The sequence below is a fragment of the Grammomys surdaster genome, unplaced genomic scaffold (assembly GCF_004785775.1).
Source record: "Grammomys surdaster isolate TR1022 unplaced genomic scaffold, NIH_TR_1.0 184, whole genome shotgun sequence".
Classification (NCBI taxonomy): Eukaryota; Metazoa; Chordata; class Mammalia; order Rodentia; family Muridae; genus Grammomys; species Grammomys surdaster.
This window is the reverse complement of record NW_021604629.1, coordinates 3,959,425-3,975,148: the sequence shown is the minus strand read 5'-3', so window position 1 is coordinate 3,975,148 and position 15,724 is coordinate 3,959,425. Positions and strand designations below refer to the sequence as shown.

The 15,724-nt window shown below is 43.6% G+C and overlaps 1 protein-coding gene across 1 annotated transcript; it reads left to right on the top strand.

The window, feature by feature from the left end:
- The first annotated feature begins 773 nt into the window (after positions 1–773).
- On the top strand, positions 774–13,149 carry Lyve1 (lymphatic vessel endothelial hyaluronan receptor 1). Its single transcript, XM_028768088.1, has 6 exons — positions 774–945; positions 3,969–4,131; positions 4,228–4,367; positions 9,828–10,124; positions 10,873–10,951; positions 11,400–13,149. The coding sequence occupies exons 1-6, from the start codon at positions 795–797 to the stop codon at positions 11,584–11,586; spliced, it is 1,017 nt and encodes a 338-aa protein (XP_028623921.1). The 5' UTR covers positions 774–794; the 3' UTR covers positions 11,587–13,149.
- The last annotated feature ends 2,575 nt before the right edge of the window (positions 13,150–15,724 follow it).

The window sequence follows — 15,724 nt, the reverse complement described above, 5'->3', positions numbered from 1 at the left end:
GGTGCAAAATGTCTAATTTTTAAAAATAAATGGTTTGTTACTTGTGTTTTATAACTATAAATTTTAAAAACAATTAATATGTATGCATGCTTGTGAGTGGGTATGTGCCATGAGTGTGGGTGTCTGCAGAAATTAGAAGATGGTATAGATGCCCTGTGGTTATGAGCTGCCCAGTATGGGTTCTGGGATCCAAACTCAGATTCTCTGGAAGGGTAGCTTATGCTCCTAACTGTTGAGCTACTGTTTCAGCCCTAGATAAGACTTTCTATGAATCTCGTCTCTCTGAAAAATGAATCTCCTAGCAATGTTGATCTGTTCAGTGTATGTAAGAAGTTCCAAAGGAAGGAGTGGTGTTTCAAAGAGCTTTCACTATCCTAAGCCCCACTATTATTTCCTTGCACATTACCAGGCAATACATCTGATAAGTGGTGGGTACTGATTGTAGAAAGGAAAAGAAACACAATCCAGCTTCATTCTCTCTTAGAGGCAGAGGCAGTCATGGAGTATGTGAATGAATGGGCTCCGCAAAGCATCGCACTGGAGAGTGTGGGAACTGAGCTCACAGGGGAATATGGGAACTGAGGAAATCTTCAGCAGCTGACACAGTGCTATCTGCTTTCCTCACTTGTGTGCTTTCTGAGTCAGCATTAGCTAAATGTTCCAGAAAGCCATCCACAAAAGTACAGCCTGGGCGTTCAAGGGATGTCACTCATTTCCTCCAGTGATTTTGACAAATCAGAAGCTTGAAAGCAGGGAAATCCTCAACATATTTCCAGAACTCTCCATCCAGCTTGATGATTGAGCATCTGTCTCCCTTACTGTGGGGTGGCCAGCGACAGTGCTCCAGAGGGACCTGCACAATGCTCGAGCATTTTAGCCTGGTGTTACTCCTTGCCTCTATTTGGACCACTAGGCATCCAGTCCAAGGTGCCATCAAAGTGCAAGGTAGGTGTCTTATCGGGTTTCTAAACTGAGGCTACACAAGGTCTTGGGAAGCATCCTAGGCTCCCCCTGCTCTTGACCATGAACTGTTGGGAGTGGGGGAGACTTGTGAGGTCAACAGATTGCATGGGGCTTGTTGCTTAGCCAGAGAGGCTCAACTACTTTGCTAGACTCTCCAAATGACTCATTTTCATGTTCACATCACTTAGAATTTTATTTTGGGTTATGGAAAGTTTTTAATGATAATAGTTTGAAATTTAAAAAAAAAGAGAAGTCATTTGTTTTTAAAGGGTTTCATTCAGAAAGCAAGCCAAGGTTACAAACATTGAAGGCAGTCATCAAGCCTCAGGAAAAGTGGGTAACCTTTATTAAATACTGCACACTTTATACTGCAGTGTTAGTGCAATTGTTTTAATCGCAAGGATATTCTGCCACCAGTGGAATTCGACATTTTAATCTGTAATAAATCTAATATGCAGGGAGTTAACTGAAAATTTGGGTTTAAAATTTTTACCATCAGCAGCTGTGAAACTCCAGTTGCTTCTGTGTTTGTGAGATGCATTCACAGAAACCTCATTTGGCATATTAGGAAAAACGCTGAACTCACACACCACTTATTACTGTTCTGGGCAAGTGAAGTAATAGGTTTATTAAAGAGAAACTGTTCTTCTGCTGAAGATGTGCTGAAAGAGGAGATGTTTCAAGATCAGATGTTCAGAGTTAATTTATATATTTCCGGATTTGACTTTTATGATAGATTAGTGTAGATGATTATGTCGCCACCACCCCTCCCAAATACCAGAACTCTCACTTTAAAATAAACCTGGTTCTCTTAGAAATGTCATCAGAAGGACACACACACACACACACACACACACACACACACACACACACGCCCTGTAATGCTGCAATTGCACCAGTTATTTTGGAAGGGTTTTCTTGGTTTGGTTTGGTTTGGTTTCTTTTTCTTTTTTTTGGGGGGGGGTCTCTTGTAGCCCAGGCTAACCACATATTCACTATGTAGCTGAGAATGATCTTGAATTCCTGCTCCTTTTTTCCTTCACCTAGTAGCTGTAGGGATTACAGGTGTGTAGTGTTCAGTCTTACGCTGTGTGGAAGTGGGAACTGCAGGCTTTGTGTGTGCTCGGCACGCACTCCAAACTGAGCCACGTCTCTAGCTCTTGGATCCTGACCACACTATTTGCTTCGTCCTCAGTAAGGGCAATTTTTTTCCTAAGAAAATTAAATTCTTGGAAAGAGCAGAAAGTTGCCATCATGCAGCTGGCCTCAGTGGTGCTGAGGTGAGGAGTGGGTGCAGATGGGAACGTCTTAAAAGGCTTGTTACAGAGAGATTCAGAATTGAGCATATGTAGAGACTCACTGACTTCTCTTCAGGAAAACGTTTCCTATGTGGAAAAAACAGTCTCGGTGCATCCGAGGACTTCATCCAATGCCACACAGGTATTGGATGACAAGGTCCTAACTCTTGTCATTGACTCCACCCTATCAGATTCCTAAGAACACACCGCTCCTATGCTCTGTGGCATTGTCTAAGAAGTCTTATGGAAGATTTGACTGGAGTGTAACCATGGATTCCAGGTTGATATTAGAATTTCTAAGCGAAATTGGAAAGCATGAAATTTGTATATGCGACTGTTTTCCATGGACTGGAGCTCTGCTGGGTACAAGTTATCTAATTTAATTCCAACTACAAGGCCTGACAAGGTCTAACTTCACAGATGAAAGCCCTAACTTGTCCCCAAGATCCCAAGAGTCAATTAACAGCAGGAGAGGCACAGAGTGTTTCGCACAGGCTTGGGGATTTGAAATGAACTTTCATAGACGGAGCTCAACAGATGGGAGAGAGGGAGGGAGAGGGAAGGTATGAAAGGATCTCACAAGAAAATTTCACAATGTTTTAAGTAAGTTTACACTTTTGAACCATTAGACTATCTTAGAGTTTGTGTGGTCCATAGGCCACAGGCTGAGCATTCCTGCCAGAGCCTTGCATAGCCACTATTTGCAAGGCTAAAGGGCCTTGTTATGGATTTTCATAAAGCTCAACAGGAATAAGGTAATATAAGGTATATAATACAACATGGCAGTTTTATATAAGCCCATAAGTTCTAGAGAAATGTGTCAAAAGAGTTCCCAAATCCACTAGATTTTGAGAAAAATATTCTGACCAGTCCCACTGCCTCAGTGTTCCCAAGAAAACTGAAGTTTAAACGACACTGCTCTGTACAATTATCTATTAGTAGCTAGTATGTGGCCGATGATAAGTCCGGCTAGAACTCACTCATTTAACGCCCGCGACCCTCTGTCCAGCAGATTGTTTCTCTCTGTATTCCAAATGAGGAAATGGGCTCAAGAAGATAAAGGAACAAACGCAAGGTCTCAGAGTTACAGAGAGCAGGTGATAGCCAAGCCTGCCCTGACTCTGAAACGCAACTTCCTTTATTTAGTTTCCCTGTCCTGCAAGATTTCCTGCCGGCTCCTCCAGGAATTTCTGAGTAAGCCTGTCCTCCAATGGCCAGAAAGGACCTGAAACAGAGAACTCACATTTTCTTCTAGCAAGTACATGGACAGGGACAAAAACAGGGACACATTATTTTGGAGTATTGTTAGTGATTTTGCTGTTAACCAGAGCTCTGAGTTCTTTCTTAAACTCTCAGAGGCTTCCTTACATAGACTTTAAAAAAAAAAAAAGTTTGCAGCATCTAAATCACCTAGACCCCAACACCGGGACCGATTGATGGCTAAAGCCCTGGTGTCATTGGCAGCTTCCTTAGTGCATAGCGCTCAATGGACTCCGGATCTGGAGATTTACAGCCTTGATCAGGTGATACAAGCATCTAACCCAGCAGGCAGTCCTTGTGAGATATTCTTGGCTTGTATTATCATAATTAAAATGAATACCTGCCTCATAGACCAGGATCAAGACAATGATTCTCTGAGAGGAAGGAGAGCCTGAGAGCTAGGAACAAGGCCAGAAGCAAACTGAAGACTTTATGATTTCTTTCCAGACCTTTCCATTTCTACATGCAGAATCATGGGCGTCGCACTTGTGGGCAGAAACGCACAGATGAATTTCACAGAAGCCAAGGAGGCCTGTAAGATGCTGGGACTGACTCTGGCCAGCAGGGACCAGGTGGAATCAGCGCAGAAATCTGGCTTCGAGACTTGCAGGTAAGAAGAGCTTCACTAAAGCCAGTGTTCTTGCTTAGCGGTAGACATTGTGCCTTCTAACCTCTGTCAGTTCAACCAATGTGTATCCTCCTACAGCTACGGATGGGTTGGAGAACGGGTCTCAGTCATCCCTCGGATTTTCCCAAACCCCAAGTGTGGGAAGAATGGCAAAGGTGTCCTGATTTGGAACGCTTCTCCCAGCCAAAAGTTCAAAGCCTATTGCCACAACTCATCTGGTGAGTCAGACCCCGAACCATTTCTATGGTTCAATGTGGCACATTTTCTGGATGTCTCAAGATCTGGGACCTGTATGAAATGAGCAACCATGAGTGGCAGCAGAAACAGTCATGGGTTATCTAAATATTACCAGACCAGGCTGTGGGGAGCAATGTGTCCCTCAGAGGAAAATATTAGGGAAAATAAAACTGAGTGGTAGCATAAGAACAGGGGTTCCCAGATGCTTGGTTATTACCTCCACTGCCCAGGTTTCCTGTAAGATAAACAGGAAGTGGGAAATAAACAGATGTCTATATGCATGGATGCATCCCTCTGGAGAAAGCAGTTGAGAAGTTAGCTATCTTGCAGAACTTTGAACTTCCCCTGAGGAAGCCTGATCATCTCATCTACAAACAAGGAAATGTAGCCATGGGAACTTTAATCCACTTGTCTTATGGATCTGTGTTGGACATTCTCCATTACTGTGATGAAATACCTGCAGCTGAGCAATTTATAAAGAAAGGAAGAGTAGCTCGCACTTCTGGATAGTCCAAGTCATGGCATAGCAGCAACTTGACCTAGGGAGAGGGGGTTTACGTCATCACAAGGGGAGGAATGTGTGGAAGAAGAGGTACATGTGCTGAGATTGGAAGCCAGAGAGGGATGCAGGAGTATAATGCATCTCTGCACCAACCAGGGTCCCACTGATCCTTCAGTATCCTTCATGACCTCCTGCTAGGCTCCACCCCTTAAAGGTCCCACCACCTCTTGGCATTGCCATATTGGATTCTAACACACAAACACTGGAGGATACACTTGAGCCGTGCTTGGGTCTAACTCTGACACCACATCCTTTCCACTATCTCACATAACTCACATGTTGCACCTGACATTTTGAGAACAGGGACCAATCTCCCTCTTTTGAAGGAAGACGTTGAAACCTAGAGAGTACGTCTGATTTGCAGTCATCTTGATGGTCTTGACCATAGACCTTGGTTGCCCTAATCTAGTGGCTTTCCTATGCCATTTCTCAGAACATTTCTTTCAACTACTACCTGTCAGTTGTTCTCTGTGTCGTAAGCGACTCATTTCTTGTCACATATACTCATATGTCTGACTTCCTGAAGGTTAGCTAGTGAGTGGTCATATATACACAAGAGAGATTTCAATACTAATTTGTAAGATCTAAGAGATAATGTTTGTCAAACAACATCAGCAAAATTGGATTCAGGAATTCCAAGCAATTCTCTGAAGTAGAGAGCTTTGATATAAGAAGCGATCTTAGAGATGTCCGTCCTGCTTCCTCCCCTCACCAACAGTTCAGAGTGTGTGTTTTGGGGGCGGGGAGTTGGCAGCCGAGTCAATACTTGCAGTTGATTCTCCTTCCACCCTGATGATGTCTCCATCCTTCTCTGTCTCTCCAGCCTGTCTTAGCTAAAGAGCTAGTTACCTGTGTGCCTGCCTCTCTCATCACCCCATTCCTGTGAGCTGGTCCTGCTTTGCTTCCCCACCTGCTGGCGGCACAGTGCTATGTGCCCATCTCTGACTAAACAGGAGAGAGGAAGGGGCCTCAGACTCATCTGTTTCCTCCTGCTTTTGTTTATGTTGTACTCCCAGCCCACATTACTTCTTACACCCCGAAAGGTCAAGAGACTTCTTCAACTTCCAGTCAATGTGTGCTGCGTGCTATAGGGGGTATTGGGTAGTAGGGATCGCAGCCTAACAAACACCACCAAACGGCAATGGTTCCTATTACTGACTGTTTTACTTTGATTATTCGATTAAGATGGTGACTAACAGATTGAAAATGAAGTGAGAAGGATGTTTACTCATTTGTAGTTAGTTCGTAACCTTACATATGATATTTAGTACCATGCAAATATCCTCACCCCAAACTACTATTGTGATCCTTGCTGGAAACGGTTATTATATAGGGGACTCCATCCATCCTCACACACACCCATACACACATGCATGCATGTATACACATACTTCCTCCAACCTTATGCTATCACAGACATGTGAGGTTTGATTTATTCAATATATCAAGCACATTATAATAAATTTTATACTTATTATTCTTTCAAGTCCTGTGCATGTTCCAAATCTGATATGTGGGAGTATTAGGTGACTACTGCTTCTTAACAATGAGGCAGGCCCAGGCTCACTTTGTACCCTCTCTGTTCCTGGTGGAGAGATAACAGCTCATTTCCATATGGACTTCTGATTCTTTTGGGTGCAAAATGCTAACCAGAAACCAAGATCTGTATTTCACATTACTAGTAGCATTTCCATTGAGTCTCAGCAGAGAGAGAGAGAGAGAGAGAGAGAGAGAGAGAGAGAGAGAGAGAGAGCACGCATGTGTGTGTACATGTACGTGTGTGTGTGTGAACTATGCATTTATATTGATGTTCCCAACTCAAATTTAATAATTTACTTTTTCTGACTTTGCTTTATCTATCTTCTCCTACACCCTGAATCTTAGTTCTTCATAGACAATACATCTTTTTGTGCCACAACAGTTTCAAAATAGCAAAGCCAGTATCTTTGGGAAACAAATCTATTGAGTAAAACTGGGGCTTGCTTCACCCCCTTCCCCCACTCCAGAAGAAAGTTCTGCAAGGACAGGTGATCAGGGAACTCAGTGTAGAAGTGATTGGACAAGCCCCACCTCCATTGTGATTAGAATCTCATTTGAGAAGAATAGAAGTTTATTTGCTTCTGTTTGTGGTTTGTTATAGGGCTTAACTTTTATTGCTTCAATTTTCTCAAATACATACAGCATCAACAGGCTGCTATTCAAAATGATCAGGGAGGTGTGACTCCATCCTTCCATCTTTCTGCATCTCTTGCCTGTGCCTCTGTTTTGCACATAAAGACAGGTAGATGGGATATTGTTAACTTTTCTCACAGAAGCAAATCTGGAGTACCATGCACTACTCTGTGCATAGCTTTTCCACTTATAGCCTTGAAACTAGTCTGGATCAACTCACAGAGACATTTTTAATTCTTAATGGCCATGTTTTTAATATGCTCGAGTGGCTGTCTGTATAGTTATTTACTCAGCCTGCCTTCTATTGGTGGACTTTTGTGCTCTTCCTAATCTTTCTAAGTTTTAGGAACCAGACATTTCTATTCTCCTATTTCTATGCAATTTGCAAGAACTCTCTTTCTCTGCTCCTGGATGTTCTCCCTCCTTCTGCATCTGGCTCCTCTCCTATGCCTCCTCCACTGGTAACTTACTCTTCTGTTTGCCCCACAGCCTTGGGTGACGTCCCAGATAATGCAGAATGTAGCATGTGATGTCTTTTGCATATAAAAATAGAATGTATACAAAACCTTGTGAATATGGTTAAAAAGGGTTGTGGACCCCAGTAGAAAATGCCCTCTCCTACAGAGTAAATTCTAAGCCATTAAGCATGGTAACTTGCAGTCTATATACCCCGGCCAGGTCTATCTTTCCAGCCTTGCCTCCTGCTTGCAGGCTTTCTCCTGCCAGTCACAGTCACACTATTCTCTAGAGCCACACTCTGCTCCCGCTCACTTTCCTGACCTGGCTGCACTTGCCCACTTCTCCATTCTTGGATCACGCACATCCTGCTGCCCAGGATATCCTGTTCTCTCCCTACAGATGAGCCCTGCTCTGTTTCAGCCACACTGGGTTTCTTGTTCATTGAATGGGCTCAGCTGAGTTGAGTTCTTGCTCTTTCACTTTTTGTTTTCTTCCAGTGTCTGCCCTAGATCTCTAGTGACTGGCCACTGTTGACCACTGGGTCTCAGGTTAAGTGCTGTCTCCCCAGGATACTTCCTCTTGTCACCCTAGCCAAGGATGCAGCCTTCATCTCCACCTTTACCAGTTTAACTGACACCCTGTTTAAGTTTCATTTCACTATTTATAATATTCTGAAATCTGTGGCTTATTTATCTTTTATCATCCCTGTTCTTCCAATGGTTCAGAAGCCTCTTAAGAACAGGGGCTATGTCTCTGGCATCTAGACCACAGGCCTGGGATGGAGATGGTACTCTGTTTCTGTTGAATAAGTGGCATCAGCCTTCCACACTCCACCCTAGTCATGCCAGAAGCAGAAACTGCACGTACTTTATGTGCCTGTGTGTTTTAGAACCCAGCAGTGTCTACTGAGCTCTCTGTGTTTTCTTCCCTGGCTTTAAAATGTTGATTCTCTGAGGGAAGAACTTAGCAAATGCTAAAGAATGGGAAACAAGACTAAAGGTGACAGAGGTCAACAATGATGTTTATTTGAACAAGGCTGTTTTCAAAGAATCATGAATTGAATAAAATACTGACTTGATGCAAGTATGGTCAAAACATTTTATTGACAGTATTCCATAAACCCATAACTGGTGACTCATTTAATTTTCAAAGGCAAATCAATTTAATGAAACTATTTCTTTTATAGCTACAATTCTGGTTAGTGGCATCCACTGCTATAACTAATCAGGGGTTTAAAATAGATGTAAATTTGTATTGTAAGACACTGTACGGCTCTTGTCATTTCCTAACTGTGGTTGAGCAAGAGAACTTGATGTCTATGGACTTCAGCATCTTCCTGTGTAAATGAAGCCTTGATAAATGCTAAACACCTGGCACCATGGATGACCCAGAGTAAAAAAAGACAACAGATGTGTTTCCTAGCAACCCTATCCAACAGATTGAAAAACACTATGTACCTCCCTCCCAACTCCCTCCTTGAGCACAGAGAGATTTTATTTTAGATCTGGTCCTAAAGTAGTATCTTATGTATGCCCTAGTTACTCCTTCCTCTCTTTCATTTTTCCTTATCTTTCTCCATTTCTTCTTTATCAAATATTCTCTGAGCACATACTATATGCTGGGCACAGAGGAAGGACCATGATCATCAAATCAGACTAGTCTCCTGCTGCCAAGCAGTTCCCGTTCAGTCCAGAGGGGGGCAAAATGATGAGAATAAGATGACAAGATCAGGCAGAGACAAGAATGTGCAACCAGAGACCCAGTCTAGAGAAGTCTGGCCAGGCCCGGTAAACCTGACAGCTGGGGAGAATTGGCTAAGAGCAGACAGGGGTTGTAAGGGTAGGAAAGGCATCGCAGAGAAAGCCAGGGTGATTAAGAACTTGCAGCAAGAGCTGAGGGGCTGGCAGGACAGCAAGGCTGTGGAGAGGAAGCCTGAACTTCTGAGTCTTCTAGTCTCAGGGTGTTGGCTGGGTGGGCTCTTAGAGGGCCTCACTGGCTTTCAGTGGAGGCTGTCTCAGAGGGCCTCACTGGCTTTCAGTGGAGGCTGTCTCAGAGGGCCTCACTGGCTTTCAGTGGAGGCTGTCTCAGAGGGCCTCACTGGCTTTCAGTGGAGGCTGACGCTGCAGGATGCGAAGGAAGGAAACTGAGATTAGATTTGAATCTTGATGAGACCTGAGTTCTGACTGCAGGCCTGGTGAGGTCTTGCTGCCAGGCTTACTTCTCCTTTCCCTTTCCTTTCTTCGGACAGACACCTGGGTCAACTCCTGTGTTCCAGAAATCATGACCACATTCGATCCCATGTTCGACACTCAAACACCCGCAACAGAGATTTCTGTCAGCAGCAGCACCTACTTGGCTTCATCCCCAGACTCCACAACGTCTACTTCTGCCACCACCCGGGCTCCACCTTTAACCTCCATGGCACGGAAGACAAAAATGATTTGTATCACGGAAGTTTATACAGAACCTGTCACCATGGATACAGAAACAGAAGCATCTGTTGAAAGTGGAGCAGCATTCAAGAATGAAGAAGCTGGGTTTGGAGGTGAATGTCTTCCGAGTCTGTATGGGCACGAGTAACTGTATTCACCAGACAGTGCACATTACCCAGCTCATCCCCAGACAGAGCACTCAGCACCCACCAGGCACAAATAAAAGCTGAGCGGAAGCTCAGCTTCCACAGACTCAGCTTTCATAGCTCTGTAAAGAGTTTCAAGGATCAGGTGACACATCATGGGCATAAAAGAGCTGCCCTGCTGAAAACTTGCGTTTTCACAAAATACATATCTTCATGGCTTCATGTGACTTTAACCCAAATGCCAGTTTCTCACATGAACCTGTGAGATGGGTCTCAGGGCTTCAAGAAACAAGTTCCACTCTTCACATTGCAATGATAAAGGAGACATAAAGAACCCTCCACAGTGCAAATAGAGGGCTGGTGAGGTGGCTGGGTGGGTGAAGGCACATGCTGCCAAACCCAATAATGTAAGTTCAATCCCCAGAGCCCACATGATGGAAGGAGAGAACTGATTCCCACAAGTTGTCCTCTGACATCCACATTTAAACCGTGTCACTTTAGTGTCACTTTTGCACCCACCTACTTACACACGTACACACACACACACACACACAATGCAAAAAATAAAAGTGTGTGTGTGTGAGTATGATTAAAATAGTCACAAAGAAGGGTCTTCTGCACTATTTCTTATCTATAGCCCATGTAAACATGAATCATTGCATGCACAGACACACATGTACAAGCAAAAGACCAATGGACCCTGTCTTCCCTCCAGGTGTCCCCACAGCCCTGCTGGTGCTGGCTCTCCTCTTCTTTGGTGCTGCAGCTGTGCTGGCAGTTTGCTACGTGAAAAGGTGAGGTTGCAGGCACTTCTCTAGTCTTGTCACCTTTGCTGTGCAACTAGCTTGTGCTCTTTCATAGTGGCATTTGGTCAAAATGGCTATGGCACCCCTTTTTAGATGTCACTACCATCTGACCTTCCCACACATATGTCATCTAGACAGTAGATAGTGGTCAGTGGGCATCAAAGTCAAGAAATTTAGGGAAAATCATAGACTGTATTTGAATTGGGGTTTAAGGGAGAGGGATGAAGACATCCTAAGTCCAGCTTATGGGAACTGTCCAATATGAAAGAATCCACTAAAATGTGAGAGTGATATATTTGAGTATAACTATATTAGTGTCACCTTGAAGTAAAGGTGCTCAGGGAACTATGCCAGACTGCCCCATGGTAGACAAAGTCCTATTTGTTGTGATGTGTGTCACCTGAAGTCTTTCCTTGTGATATGTGTGCTCCTACAGGTATGTGAAGGCCTTCCCTTTCACAAACAAGAATCAACAGAAGGAAATGATTGAAACCAAGGTTGTAAAGGAAGAGAAGGCTGATGACGTCAATGCTAATGAAGAATCAAAGAAAACGGTTAAAAACCCAGAGGAGCCGAAGAGTCCATCCAAAACTACGGTGCGATGCTTAGAAGCTGAAGTTTAGGTTCGTGAGAGTGGAGAAGGTACAGCTGAGGCAAGTTTCACACCCCGGAACCAAAGAAGCAAGCCACTGTTGGTTCCTGCAGAAAAAGACTGCAGAGTTCACCAGAAGGAACCCTCTCCTTACTGCAGTCTTCTCCGGAATCTACCCTCTGGCCTCCAACCTTTCCACAGCCTCCCTAGCCCATCGGTGTCTCACAGCAGACCAGAGAGCGGAGGTTTCAAAGCACCAGCTCCTAAAACAGCTGCTCAGCTCACACTCAGTGACAGGCATCCAGGCTGCCTGATCCCAGATGAAGGCCAGAGTCCCTGAGACATGGCCAGCCCCATAGTTCAAAATCTTCTCACAGGGAGACGCACCATCTGGTCATGTTCTTTGGAACCAGGCACACATAAAATAAGGAAAGGAAAACAACAGAAGACCATAGAGAGCCTAGTGACTTGACACCTAATCTCTGGAAAGCCAAAATAAACAGAGCGTGAGATGGGAGCTGGGGGCATCGATAGCAGCCTTGTTGGCAGAGACTGTCGATACAGGCTGGGGCCGGGAAGCCTCTCAGTTAATGGACCTGCATCACTTTTAAAAACACAGACACGCTTTCTTTTCTCTTTGATGTTGCTGATGTTCGCTAGAGACAAATACACTTTTATAAGAAACCTAAAAACACGAGCGGCCAGGAGCTGGCTCAGTGGTAAAGCACTTGCCTGGCACGTACAAACAAGGCTTCCAGTCCAATCCCCAGATTCCACCCACGCTCACATACACACATAGAAGAAACAAACAAAAATATGCATTTCCATTTTTACTTGAATTACAGGACCCATTGCTGAGAAAACAACTATGTTAAAAGGTAAAAAAAGAAAAGTACAAAAAAATGTTGTCAGATAATCTACTATAAGCTGAGAACACTTTATCTGAAATGCTTGGTACCAACAGTGTTACAAATTTCAGATTATGCTTGAAGTCTGGGATACTTTCACATACATACTGATATTTTAGTGAGACTTGGTCTGAAAATGAAGTTTACTTATGTTTCATGCATACCTTTTACACTTAGCCTAATTTCATACTAAAATTTAAAAATAACTTTCCACATGAGATAAAGTTTCACGGTGTGGCATTTTCCTCCTGGGGGCCATCATATTGACACACAAACAGTTTCAGGCTTGGTAAAAGTTTAGTTTTCAGATTTTTGGGTTAAAGCTGCAAGGAGCTACGTAAGGCACGGCATTCCATAACTGATATTACTCAATGCAGACTCATGTACAGTGGAGTGTGATCTGAAGCTAATATTTTTCCAGCTTTGATATCTCTAGCTTATCTACTTCTGAACTAATTTTTTGTTGCTGAGACTAATCCATTTATTTTCTCTAATACAGCAACGATTTCAACCTTAATTTATTATTAATGTATTTGAAAGTGTATTAATACCTCTATGTACCAACATATACACTTTGTGTGCCTTTAACAAACGCATTATCAGCTCTCACTTTTTTTTCCAGCAAGAAGAACCTGAGAGGAAAAGGAATATTTGTGCCCCAAACAAATAAAGCATTTAGAAACTTCTTTGTTCCTTTGTTTCTATAGAAACATTGTTTGTGCAAAATTTAAGGGATACATCATAATCTTTACTTAGCAAAAGTAAAATGGACACAGAAGTACATATATCACCCTGTGGGCTGTCTTTGCTTCAAATGGTCTCGTTTAAGTTGGTCAGTGTCACAGTTTTAATGTGAAACATCTTTCACAGGCTTGTGTGGTTGAGCATTTGGTCTCCCCCGATTCTGCTGCTCTGGGAGGTTGTGGACCCTTTAGGAGCTAGGCTTTATTTAGAGGAAATAGATCTGGGGCAGGCTTTAAAGTTTTTAGCTCAGATGTACTTCCCACCCTTTCTTTGCTTCCTGGTCCATGGAGACATGCGCCAGCAGCCTGATGCTCCTGCTGTCACAGGCTCTAGCTGCTCCCACTACCATGCCTTCCCACTGTGATGAGCTGTACCTTCAAACTGTGAATAAATCTTTCCTCACCTCTCTGCTGTTTGGCCACAGCTGTAAGACAATGGCTATACAGTCAGGTTCATACACTGTAGCCTGTTACTTGGGGCTTGGGTCCTACATCCCATTCTGTTTCAAAGTTCACGTGAGAGGCAGGAAGGGAGGAGCCAGAGAGCAAGAATGAGACTGAGAGCAGCCGTTGTCTTTTAGCCTTAATCTTGGAAGTGGTAACAATAATAAATAAGTCAGAAGTAAGCACTATGTTCAGTGCACTCATAGAAAGAGAGGCATATGCAAGCACATGCACACCGGGAAGTGGGGATCTTGGAGAGCCACTTTAGATGATTGTCTCCTACTACGGTAATGAATTCTTCCTGCCCCCATGTGCAGTTTCTTATGCTGCCATGCTAGGGTATGCCACCTAGCATTGTTATAATTGCATACGTTATCTTTCCTTTCATTCTTAACATCTGTGCAGATACATAAAGATATCACATACAATGTAAGCTCTCAGAGGGCTGCAGGGATGCCCCACTGTTAAGAGCACTGGTTGCTCTTGAAAAAGTCTTAGGTTCTGTTCCCAGAACCCACATGGCAGCTCACGACCATCATCAATCCAGCTTCAGGGGGTCCAACAGTTTCAGGGGTTTCATCTCTGTGAGCACCAGACATGCATGTGGTGGTGCACAGACATACATGCAGATAGAACTGCATACATAGCTATACAAATAAATACATTGCTTTAAAAATAAATAACATAGGCTCTCATTAAATGCTGAATGAGTGAATGTGTAGAAACTTTGAGACCAGTATTGAATGTTAAGAATATTTTCTATACACCTAATTGTTCCTGCTGACCTAGTTTTGTCTGGATGGCTTTCCCTTGGTGCAGAATGCAGCTGTCAACTAGCCAAAAGGATAAATTAAGACTATTAAACATGACCTTTTCTCTCCGAGTTGACATCAGCTTACCTCTACAATCAAGAACAATCATGGGCAAAATTTTGATATTTTTGGGGGGAGGGGTTGCATTTATGTGTATGGAATTAGTAGGCATTAGAGATAAAGTCAGAGACAAGAGGCAAACCTAACCCTAACTTAGATGGAAGTAAGACTTTGTCTGCTGGCCCTGCATGGGAGTTTCCAGTGCAGTTAAACCATAACACAACTATGCTCACTCAGAATGACAACGTTCAGTGGTAAGCTTGAGGTTTGCATCTGTGTGGAGGAAGAGTCTCATTGAATCAATCAGAAGTGACTAATGAGGTTTGATAAATAGATCTTTAATGCCCATTGAACACTTCTCACTATGAATCCTACTTAAGTCTCCGGTTATGCCAACAGAATAGCCTCCTCAGAGACCCTGGGGCTGAGCAGGCAGGGGTGAGGGAGCAAATGGCTGATTTAACACAACATGGAGAAGAGGAGATTATCCTTGTTGTAATGGTTAGACTTCCTTTATTTCCCTCTCCCAAAACTATGATTCAAGACGCGCTGCTATGGCCTTCTTTCCCTTGGATCTGTTAAAGCAGCTGCCCAACCCTTCTGGTTTATCTAAAATCAGAAAGACACTCTTGGAGCAGTGTACCAACCCTCCAGGCTATGCACAAGCATATTACTCAACTTGGTCATAAGTCGGTGTGGTTCATCCATCCATTGAGTTTTCCCCATTGTCTTTGGCCTAATTCTGCTCCGCTCACTACTGTGCCTTCTGCAGAGCACACCAACTATCTCTGCTGGTTTTTTCATTTCCCACTAAGCACTGTGACCATTTCCTCTAGGTGCCACCTCATCCACCAGTTCCACTGGCTCCACTGAACACAGCTCCTACAATCCTCCCGGCACTGCCCACTGACCTTGCCAGACAGCACACTGCTTCTCTGGCACCATCGTAAATATCACAGTGCTTCTTCTCAGATGACACCTTTCCCCTGGCGACTGATGTCACTTCTCCCACCACCACAGAGTCCTCTGGACACTGCCATCTCTTCAATTGGTATTGCTGATACCAGCACTGACACTTGGATTCCTGAAGCCACTTTCATGTGAAAATTGTTGACTTCTGGTTTCATTGCTACAGTTCATTCATGCCAATAGGAGCTTCCTTCTGCTAATATGGCAATGCAGGGTTGGATTGCCAATGAAAT

Excerpts from the sequence above, each read along its gene's own strand:
- Lyve1 (XM_028768088.1), top strand. The coding sequence starts at position 795 with ATGATTGAGCATCTGTCTCCCTTACTGTGGGGTGGCCAGCGACAGTGC. Across the intron at positions 10,125-10,872 it reads TGAAGAAGCTGGGTTTGGAG|GTGTCCCCACAGCCCTGCTG; the intron begins GTGAATGTCTTC and ends TCTTCCCTCCAG. Across the intron at positions 10,952-11,399 it reads GCAGTTTGCTACGTGAAAAG|GTATGTGAAGGCCTTCCCTT; the intron begins GTGAGGTTGCAG and ends GTGCTCCTACAG.